This window comes from Cricetulus griseus, chromosome 4 (genome assembly GCF_003668045.3).
Source record: "Cricetulus griseus strain 17A/GY chromosome 4, alternate assembly CriGri-PICRH-1.0, whole genome shotgun sequence".
Lineage (NCBI taxonomy): Eukaryota > Metazoa > Chordata > Mammalia > Rodentia > Cricetidae > Cricetulus > Cricetulus griseus.
Genome location: NC_048597.1, coordinates 191056956 through 191068765, shown reverse-complemented (window position 1 = coordinate 191068765; position 11810 = coordinate 191056956). Strand labels below are relative to the sequence as shown.

At 38.0% G+C, this 11810-nt stretch overlaps 1 protein-coding gene across 6 annotated transcripts in view; it reads right to left on the bottom strand.

The window, feature by feature from the left end:
• Positions 1-8088: 8088 nt before the first annotated feature.
• Positions 8089-11810, bottom strand: part of Senp6 (SUMO specific peptidase 6) — an 85933-nt gene continuing 82211 nt past the window's right edge. For all 6 annotated transcript variants that reach the window (XM_027411066.2, XM_027411060.2, XM_027411061.2 and 3 more), the window contains 2 exons: positions 11612-11762; positions 8089-10346 (listed from right to left, as the gene is read on the bottom strand). In XM_027411066.2, coding sequence (XP_027266867.1) covers positions 10137-10346; positions 11612-11762 — 361 coding nt within the window. In that variant the 3' untranslated portion in view covers positions 8089-10136. The remainder of the gene's footprint in view (positions 10347-11611; positions 11763-11810) is intronic.

The window sequence follows — 11810 nt, the reverse complement described above, 5'->3', positions numbered from 1 at the left end:
TGGTTTGTGACAGGGTCTTACTTTGCAACCCTGGTTGGCCTGGAGCTCACTATGTAGACCAGGCCATGGACTTGCAGCAGTACTCCTGTCTCTGCCTCCTGGATGCTGGGATTACAGGTATGTGCCACCCTGGCCAGCTTTTATGTAATGGAGTTTTGAAGGAACATTTAAAAAAAATCAGAATTCACCTCATTATTGCTTCAGAAAGAGAACTGTTTCTCAGCTGTGTGCTGAGAAGGGGACAATGGCAAAGAAAAGCAGCTGCAGGAAGAACTGAATTTTCTGAGAGGGTAAATGTGTCAGCAAAGTCTCTCAAGCCTGAAGTGATTGCTTAAAATAAACTCCAGTGAGTGAACTTAGTCTTGCCCTGAGCTTTCTTGGTTACCTAGCAACTTGAAATTATGATCAGTGGTTGTATCTTGAAGACAATTTCTTTTCTCTCTTTTTTTTTAAAAAAAGATTTATTACGTATACAGTTATCTGCATGCATGCTTGCACACCAGAAGTGGGCACCAGACCTCATTATAGATGGTTATGAGCCACCATGTGATTGCTGGGACTTGAACTCAGGTCTTCTGGAAGAGCAGCCAGTGCTCTTAACCTCTGAGCCATCTCTCCAGCCCCTTGAGGGCAATTTCTCCTGAGGTTATCCTATTGGTAGCCAAGTCTCTCGAGATTCAAGGAATGAAAACTGAAAAACTTACGATAATCTACCAATTAGCATTTCAACTTCTAATGACGGTGACAAATTTATTCCAAACCCCACCACAGGGGTTAGGATGGAGGTCAGTTGGTGGAGTGCTTTGCCGAGCAAGCATGAAGCCCCAGAAGGTTCCCAGCTCCTCGAAAAGGGCATGGTAGTGCATTGTCAGCACTCTGGGATGGGGCCGGAAGGATCAGAAGGCCATCCTCAGCTAGCTAGGAAGTTCTTGCTATATGACAACTGCCCTATCCCTAACACCACACACACACACACACACACACACACAACACACACACACACACACACACACACAGCACACGCACACGCACACACACTACAACCCAGGGCTCACTTTATTTTATTTTATTTTTTTGTTCTTTCTTAGTTTTTATTTCACAATCATAAACTTAACTCTGCAATCCAGCTAGACTTGGAGGGGAATGAGGAAAATATGGAACCCAAAGAATTTCAGTGAGAGCAGAGATTACAGGGCATTGTGAGCAGATGGAGTGGGGATGCTCTCCTGAGCTACAGAAGGAATGGTCTGGTAGGTAAGAAGCCCACAAGTCAAAAGAATTAGAGTTGCACACAGTCAGAAATGGTGATCTTGCTGATCTTGCCAGTCCTGGACCCGAAACGCTCCATAGCTTCCAAATGTTCATGCCTTCTTCCACCTTGCCTAAGAACACATGTTTCCCATTCAGCCACTCAGTCTTGGCGGTGCAGATAAAGAAACTGGGAACCATTTGTGTTTGATCCAGCATTTGCCATGGACAAGATGCCAGGACCTGTATGCTTCAGGATGAAGTTCTCATCCTCAATTTCTCTCCGTAGATGGACCTGCCACCAGTGCCATTATGGCGTGTGAAGTCACCACCCTGGCACATGAATCCTGGGATAATTCTGTGAAAGGAGGAACCCTTATATCCAAATACTTTCTCTCCAGTGCTCAGAGCGCGAAAGTTTTCTGCTGTCTTTGGAACTTTGTCTGCAAAGCCCAGGGCTCACTTTAGTACAATGCTCTTTTTGCTCTGCGTAGTTGGTACCTCCTTTAGGTGTGGCCTCTTCTTTTCCTCTCCAACTCCTTCCTTTTAGCAAATGCCATTTTTCATATCATGGTCCTCTCTGAATTCCATATATCACTCACAGTGGCTTCATGCCATGCATGAAGATCTTATAGTTAATTGAGGGTTTTTGCCTGATCTTTTAAAACCATTATTATTTTTAACATTGATTTACTATGTGTATCCCTGTGTGCATATGTATGGTCAAGGGACAATTTATGGGAGTCTGTTCTCTTTCCATCACATAGTGTCCAGAGGTCAAACTCAGCTCAGACTTGGTGGCAAGTGCCCTTACCTACTGAGCCATCCTGCCCACCCAGTTAATTCATTTTTCAGAGTCTTTGTTGTGTGGTCCAGGCTGGCTTCTAACTCATTACCCTTCTGCCTCAGTCTCCTGTTCACTGGAATTAATAGGCAAGCCATTAGTGCCAAACCTGGCCTCATCTCTTTTTTATGGACCCTCTTTGGTATTTCTCCTGTATAAACTTCCAATTTTTATTAAAATTCTAATACAAACTACTATCGTTAAATGCAATTCTGTTAGGAAGGTTTGCTGCTAGGAGGATATTACCATTTCTACAGAATTGCCTTCCTGTTCAAAAAGTGTCTTTTGTTTTTTGTTGGGCTGTGGTTTATGGTTGTCAGTAATATTCTGCATTTAACAGACCTTTCTTAACAAGTTTTCTGTGGGGGTAGGGTGACACATGTGGGGATCACAGAACTCACAGGAGTCTGTTCTGGGGATCAAACACAGGTTATCAAGCTTAGAAGCAGGTGCCATTTACCCACTGAACCATGTTGGCAACCCCAGGCAACATGTTACCTTTATTCATAATCTTGTTTACAGTTCTTTGCCACCAATTTTTTCTTCTCCAATTGTTTTCCATATTCTCATTGTCAGAATTAATTTTGGGTGTATTTCCAGGCACTGTATCTGATTTTATTTGTTCTATTATCCTTTAGAAGTCCAAATAGAAATGTTCCATTTTCTCCCTGAAATTTCTTAGTATATTTACAACTGTAAAAGACTGTACCCAATTTGTTTTATATTAAGTTAAATGTTTTTAAGTGTTTCACACATTACTTCTTTATATTCTCTTCTCTCCTCTCAGAGCAACTTCCATGCTTGGCAACTGAGCTACACCCTCACCCTGCTTCATTCCTTTTGACCCCCACCTCCACTAGAACTTTGTATTACAGGTAAATGGTTTTCATGAATGAATTGGAATATTTTTTAAGGGCTTTTAGGGCCTGAAACAATTTGATGCTGCCTTAGTGTATGTTGCTGGTATAGGCTCTTGACATTTTTACTAGCATTTAAGTGTGTAGATTCTAGCCAAACGCTTGCTTCTTCAATCTGTTCTGATGCTTTCAAATTGTTCAGTGTTAATGTTGATGTCCGATTTTTAACCTCTTTTGTGTCTTAGACAGGGTTCTTTTCCTTTGAAATTATTTTCATTAGGCTCAAGAACTTACTATGTATGTATTTAAAAACCAGATTTGTGATGGGGGGCGGGATATGTAGCCTGGTGGAATAACTTCCAATTCATTGATTCTGTGTTCTTTCTATTTTGTTGAACAAAATACATTTGATTGTCCTAGTATTTATTTACTGCTTTTTCAAGACAGGGTTGGAATTAAAGGCGTGCGTCACTATTACCTGGCTTGATTGTCCTATTTAAACAATTTTCACCTTTCATTTTTCATTCTTTGTCTAATAATAGGATGTTTAAATCTATAACTGCCTCTTGCATTTTCATTGTCTGTAGTTACCTGGCTTAATGAAATGAGTAGACAAACTTTTTAAGAGTAGAAATTTCAGTAATTTAGCATGAGAAACAGTTAAACGTAAAGCAGGATTTTTGTTGTTTCGTTTTCCCAGTGTTTCTCTGTAGCTCCAGGAGCTTGTCCTGGAACTCATTCTGTAGACCAGGCTGACCTCCAACTCAAGAGATTCCCCGTCTCTGCTTCCGAAGTGCTGGGATAAAAGGCGTGCACCATCACTACTCAGCGTAAAGCAGGATTTTTAATAAATTGTGCTGGCACAAATTAAAGTCTTAAAGGAACCCTTATGAATAAAACACCCATATCTTTTGCCATACACAGAGATAAACCAGTTTCATTGCTTACAATTTAAAAATCTTGTAAGAATTATTTGCCCATGTGCACTACCTCAAATCAAAAAATTCCTTAACCAAGATTAAAAATCAAGTAATGTGTAAAAATAAAAAATTCTGCTATTGAAAATACAACATGAGATGTACAAATGACTGAAAAAGGGCATTTGCAGCCAGGTATGGGATGTATATAGCTTATGATACCAGTACCTGGGAGGCTGGGGCCGAGCACCTTGCACTACATAGTAAGCCCCTATACAGTCACACAGGGCAGTGTGCTCTGTACAAAGTCAGACATTGTCAGGAAAGACCATTCACACCAGTGACCAAGGAAAGCAAAGGTAGCAACAAAGAGGAACTTTGCATGCAAGGCTTCAAGATAAAGAATTGCTAACACCTCCAGAGAAAAATAACGAAAGAATGTCTACTGCTGTGGAAGTCACAAAAAAACCTTCCTCTCCTGGAGAAATGGTAAAAGCAAGCTTTGACATCTAACTGGAAGTTAGAAGGTACAGACGTTTGCAGACTCTGAATGGCAGCAACACAGGCTTCTCTGCTGGGCGGGAGCTTTGAGCTGACAGGCTGCCCACTGGCTTCCCTTCCCACTGTGAAGAAGGAAAGAAGCTGCATCAGGAAGAGCTCCCCTCCTCCCTCCTTTCTCTGGACATCTATCATGATCAAAGACAGGGAACATTTTTGTAAAAGGTAAGTCCTGAGATCCTGTAATTCTATAGCGCAGGCAAAACTAGAGTGGTGAACAGAGCGAGGCAAGGCTAAATAATTTCCAGGACACACTGCTGAGACAAGATTCTATAAAGTGTTTATAAAAGTTATCCTAGTTTCATAAGAGAAATTGCATTTTAATACATTTATCATATAAATGCATAGAAAAATATGGATATGGGGAAACCACAGAAGAGGTAGGAAAGAAAAGTTCAGAGTATAATAAAAAAAAAAGATCAGAACTTTAATTACATGTCTCAGTTCAGGTATAAAACACAGGTAGGAGAAGACAAGCTCATACAGTACTTCAGCAAGCCAGTGTGAGGATGCTTGGTGCACCACACTTCCCCCAGCTGACTGCAGTGTTACTAAGAAGTCACGTGTATCAGTGGTTCCAAGTGTGCTCTTGCCTGCAATCTGTTAGGGCTGTAAATGTGTAGACTGCACTGCACACCAAGTCAGTAACCAGGGACCAGGCTTGGCAACTTATATTTATGCTTTCCATTAATTGAGACAAAGTCAAGTTTATTTGATAGGATACAGTCTTATTTCAGAGGTTAAAATAAGAAAGTCCTTAGAAACGAGGTCATTTATTAGACTGACATATAACATTTTCTTTTCTTCCAATATGCAAATTATTTCCTACTTTCAATCTAAATTTCCAATACCTAGATCTGATCTTCTAATTCCTGTCTCCTTTGTCTCCTTTGCCTGCTCTTTCCTTGAGCCCCATCAGCTGACAGAAGGGGACAGGGAGTGGCAAGTCAGAACGTAGAACTATGTATGCAAGCACTTGGGTAGCTTAGAGTTTGGAGATCTTGCACAATTAGATTGAGCGTGAGTTGTTCTTGAGTTAAGTCTTTTTTTCTGTGAAGGAACGTTGGTATTTAATTCGAATTTACATCTTCCTTTCATGAGGTTTGTATTTAAAAATAGAAAGCTTTGTCTAAAAAATTAATGATCTTTATCTCTTTGGTAGTGTCATGTGTTTTAGGAATGATTTGGCTTTTACAACTTATTTTATGTTAGTAATGTCTAACACTAATCATTTCTATTTTAAGCAGTATATGCTTGCATTACCCTTGAATCATTTGTTCTTTGATTGGGATAAAGAACAGCTTTTCATGTTCTTGTTGCATCCCTAAAAGGAACATTTCAAATGGTACCACTTTGTCTTCCCAGCATTCCTACCACACAGGTATGTCATGCCATGCCTCACCTTGGGAACTCAGTTTCATTACAACTGTTTTCATTCTGGTCCCATTTTCATTTACACACGATCTGCATGCACATTTGATTGTGTTACTCCTGTCTGAAATGCTTCTGTAACTTTTCATAGTAATGATCAAGATTTTGAACATGGCTACAAGGCCCTGCACAATTAGCTTCCAGCCTCCCTTTCTACTTCACACAAGGCATTCTAAGAAACTATGCAAATGTTTACACATTACTTAAAACTAGTATAATTCAGAGCAGCCTCTTACACCCACTTCAGAGATGAAGACTCTACCACAGTGCATCTCTAGAAAATCACCAGTATCGTACTAGTACCTAATTTGACCAAGTACAGGTTAACCTAGCAATGTTGTTTAACGCTGTGGACCTATCTGTCTCACAAAATGGAAGTATTTAGCAGTACACCAATCTCCTAAGATCATTAAGGAAGTGAATTCATTTATCTAAAATGCTCTACACAATGTTTAGCATTCAGTACATGCTTTATTAATGGAACAATTATCATTTTAAGCCAAAGCATCTTTCTACTTCAGATTTTATTCTTCCTCTCCTAGACTACTACCAGTGGTTCAAATGTCACCCCTTCAGTAAGTGTCTAGCCTTCTGAGACCTGGAAATTCCGGTCTCTATGCACACTGTTTTTCATGACTGGCACTCATTTGTGAAGCCAATGAATGTTTCCCACCACACTGTGAAGTGGATAGATGCTTTCTATTTAGTCCTCTACTACATACTAGGTGCTCAAAATAGTGACCGTTTTAAAGACTTAAAATCTAAAGTCTTCTGTTACCTGTATAAAGCTAATTATGATAACATGTTTTATTATAAATTTGAACAACTTTCAGTAAGACAAGTTTAAAATATTCAGTATGTTAATAAAACTATTCCAGCTTACTAAAGAATACTTTTTTGCACAGATTTTGATGAAAGAAAAACATGTCCTTAGGTATGAAATTCACCAATTACAATTTAGTTCTAACATAAAAAATGGGGTGGAAGTCAGAGGGAAGTTCAAGCCAGCAATACGAGGCTCAGGTAAAAAGGAAACACCTCTAAACAGACTTTCAAGTCACTTCAGTATTTACAGAATTTCTACTTTCATGTTTGTTGGGATTTGGTGACTTTACAAAAATTATATATCTCTTCCCTAAGTGAACTCATTAATGTGAAAAAATTAATTTGTAACCTTTTCCTTACAAAGGTTTTCTTCATAATGTTTAAAAAGAGCTTCTCATAAACCTTTATTTCACCAGTACCCAGTTACTTATTTTCAAAATCCTAAATAATAAACTCAACTATTGAAAAAATTGTTCTTAAACCCTCAGATCAGTTTCAAAACCATCTTCTCTTGAAGTTCAATTCACAAAACATTCTTAAGTTGTTCACTACAGAAGTTCTGGGAATGGAAGATATGGCCAAATTATATATAGTGGCCTGAATTTTACTTAATAATCCTACATTTTCATCACCACACTAAAGACTTTGAAAAGTCCTGTGGTGAAATCGGCTTAATTGCTTGGAGCTGTTCTCCACAGCTGATCCTGGACACAGAACTTCGATTCTACGGTATGCCCTCTTTCCATACAGCAGCTCCGATGACTATTTGCTCCACACAAATGCCACCCTGCCTCATCTCTCCTTCAGGTAGATCATTCTACCAACTCCTGATTAAAACATACTCAGTGAACTGTCTGAATCTTACGAATAATTTTGAGAGAACTGTTATTCTATTTAATACTTTCTATCTCCACACAGTCTTCAGAGGCGACAAACAGGCTTCACAGAGAAAAACACTTAATTCCTTTTAGAGACAAAACACAATGCAAATCATTTTGTGCTTTCAAATAAAACCTTCCACATTTAATTGACTCAGTTAAGCACAAGCTGCATGCAAAGAAAAGCTAACTGTTTCAGGTTTGAGTGGAACTGAACTAACTCCATCATGTTCTTGGTTGTCTAAAGAAAGCAAGTCAGTGATGCCAAAGGGACAAGACTGGTTAAACACCACCTTTCCTCCTAAACTACCAGGAGCTCAGACACATACAAATTTTATGGCAAGTAATCTAAAACTCGTCTAAAAATGATTAACTGTTACTCTATCCAACAAGAAAACCAATACAGCAGCTCTATCTAATTAGTGAAGTCACCAGATATCTTCATGCAGCTCTGGTGTCAAATGACAGACTTCTGCAAAGTTCTGTCATACAGCTTGTACTAATCACACATTTTAAAGGTAGCTTGCCACTTTAAACTATTTATACAATCTTTATTGTTTATGTTAAAACGAAGAATATAGAACAGAATTAGCCCTAGGGACAAGCTGTAATTTTACTTTATCAAGTTATCTAACACTATAAAATATAACTATTGAGAGCCAAACAAAAACACCACAAGAATTTTAGGATAGTTTGTTTAGTTTGAGACAGTGTCTCACCATATTTCGGGCTGACCTTGAACTCCCAGGTTCAGGCTCAAGTGGTCAAGGACCTCAGCCCTTGAGCAGTTGCCATTAACTGGCAATGTGCCAGTATACCTGGTCCTTCCAGTAACTTTTCCAGTTCCCTCGAATTTTGACAAAATAGAGTTCATTTTAAAGATAAAGTCTGCGAATATTGTTTATACTTTCTATTAAGTTTTTTTTTTCCTTTAATACCTTTGTTTTGTTTTTCAGTCTTCACTAGAGAAAAAAAAACATTTCGGTTTTTTAGTTAGAAATAAAATTTTAGTAAACTGCCATCTTACATATCTGAGCTAATTATACGGCCTACCAATTATAAAGTCTTACTAAAAAGAAATAATTAGAAACAAGCAAGTTTAGCTAGGCCAAAGCAAAAAATTGATAGCCCTAATGGTGACTTTCCTTGCACTTTTTGTCAGTAGAGTCTCACTAAGTTTTTTTGTTAACATTCTCACTCATTCCAATCTTTCCCAACATTTTACTAAACTCATTAACAGTCTAAATTGTGGCTCACAGTGCCAGATATGGCCACATTAGAAATAAAATATCTGATGATAAAATGGCCTTTTATTATCACTTTTTTTGTTGTTATATGGGCATTAAAAAAATCACTAATGAAAATGACTTAAAACACATATTTTAAGTCTTACATGAAATTTGAAAGAAATTGATACCATTCATTTGAAAAAACAATAGTTGCTATATATACAAGTGAGACCTCTATGAATTACAAATGTGGCATCAAAAGCTTTGCATTTTTGTATTTCTGTTTGCTACTGGGGATTGAAACAAGAGGCCTCCAGCTTGTTAAGCATGCACTCTAATGAACTACCGGCCCAAGCCCACATTTTCTCAACCTAAATGGAAAATTCAAAGTAAGAGCTCTTGCTGTATTATGCAATTTAAGAGCAGATGTTTGCATTTTAAAACAATTTACACAGTAAAACTCAAGCAAAAGGTCTGATACTTTACCAAAACAATGAGAACAAAATAATGAAAAAATAGTAGAAGTTACAAAAAAATAAATTCCTATTTGAATTCCTGTGTTTACAGGGATTAAAAACATTTCTTTAACTAGTTCTATCATACAGGTTGCAGCATACTGTAAGATAAAATACAAAGGTAATATTGGATATTTGATATTCAAGCTGCACTTGCCAGGATAGTTTTCACCTGAGTCGCAGAGTGTACGCCAGTGCAGTTATGCTTTACGAGTAGAAGTCAAGGCGCATTGGCTTTGATTGCTTAATGTTGTTAAGTATCTGTGTAAAAGTGTAATATTTACTACAGTTGGGGGTTCTCTCAACACATGAAAGCATGAATTGAAAAGATGTTCATTTTTCTTGCTATGCAAGCATATAAAGACTCATTTTTTTTAGTTTAAAATGTCTCTAACAATTATATTTTCACATTTTTGAGTATTTTAGAACAGAGGTTTAAAAAAACATAGATACTTATATATATTCCCATGAAATAAAATCACACTCTGAGGAATTATACAAGTTCACTAAAGAATATGAAATTAATCATTTCCTCCTATAAATAGTTTATTTATTTGTGTTTAGAAGTTGCAGTTTCAGTACTATTAACAGAAAATACATAACAAAGGTTCCCTAAAAGTGAAAAAAATAATTATAAATGTTGGAAAAATTGGCCTCATTAACATATTTACAGACTTTTACTTAATACATACTCCTTTGGAAATTACTTATGTGACATTTTTACAGCATTAAAATTCCCCAAATCTCTGAGCAGTGAGCACTTCAGCTCTGTACTGTCTATAACCCATGGTGAACGCCATGTGATTTCTGGAGCTACAAGCCCCAGCCTCTTAGTCACTCTGACACACTGCCGGCATACTGCTCTGCTCCATCTCCTAAGGATGCTTCTGCTGAAGAAGTGTCCTTCAGCAGCCTCTTCTCTTTACTCTGCTCTTCCTGCAGCTGCAGAATTATGTTTCGGATCTCTTCTCTTTTTGTTTTCATTCTGGGTGGAGGAAACCAGTTCATCAAGTTCATAGGTAGCTCAAAATTTAGTATTGGGTTCTGAAAATAAAAAGATTAAAAAGTCTATTAGAAAATTATAATGGGTGGACATTTTAATTTCAACTATAACAACTCTCAAAAGTTAGGTATCAGCATCTATTTGTTACGTTTCACAAGCAGGGTACTGAGTTGGGCATTTAAAAACAGTATTGGCTTATGAAGCTTACTGTCCAGATTAGAGGCTGGCAAACTATAGGTACTGGGCTGGGTTTTGCCCATACCCTATTTCTGCAGTAAATTTCTTTATCAAGCAGAAGCAAATAAATTCACAAACAGTTTGTAGTTGTACAACAGTACAACTGAGAGCTGCTAGACTCTCCATAGCTGCAAAACACAAGTATTTACTCTCAGACCCTGCCTAAGAAAAGACTGCCAGCATCATGCTAGATAAAGACAATTGACCTTGAGAAACACTATGACAGGAAAAGTATGAAGTGCAATGAGAATAAACACCATTGGTCTGGCATTTAGACAAATCCGGAAAGTAAGAAGATGTTAGCCAGCCAAAGAATGACAGAAGCATCAGGCAAGTGAGGTTCGAGGCCTGGAGACATGACACGGAAAGAAACAGAATGACTACCGACTGGCCAGAATACAGCTATGTACAGGCACCAGAAGGGTTTTGTTCTTTAGCTCAATTGCACCAGGGAACCACCAAACATAAACCTGGTAAGAGTAATCCGGTAAGAGTTTTTGGAAAATGACCACGAAGAGCAGAAGGCATGAGAATTCCACTGGCATACTGGACTTGAAAAGTGGCAGCAGGAATGCAGTAATGTACACATGTGACTTTAAAAAAGATTCAGTGGTTCATTCAATCAACAGTGGTTAAAAAGGAGTCACAGGAATACAGAGTTCTCAGAGAGGTATGTGGAGAGCCATGCTGCAGGATGAGAATGAAGAAGGAACAGCTGAAAGGGTGCCGGAGGTCAAGAAAGCTTTCTACATTAGGGTAGGGAGGGTATCACATTTCAGAGACTTGAGAGGCGTGCGTGCTTTCGTGTAGATGGGAATGGACAGATGAAACAGCATCAACCACAGGAGAGACTTGCTAAGATTAAAAAAAAAATAAGCTAGTGGAGAGGTCAAGTCGATCAGAGATGTTCCACAAGCCTAGAATCAATAATTACAGTATTTTTACATCCTAAAGAGCCTCTAACTTCAGAGTTTTTGTTCCTTAGAATTATTTTAAAGATGAATTATTTTCTTATTGTGTTCAAATATACATTTCATTATTTCGCCAGATACAATGAACTGAAACTCACCTCAAAAAAGCTCTCTACATATTGCAGTATGTATACGCCACAGTCGCTGAAGTTGTTCTGTTGTGGAACTTTTGGGTTGGAACCTCTCATAACATCTTTGGAAAAACTTCTTTTGCTTCCTTTTTTAACCTCCCATTCTACTTCTAAATACCTACCAAGAACACACACATGTAAATACTGCTGCCTCAGCTACAGTATA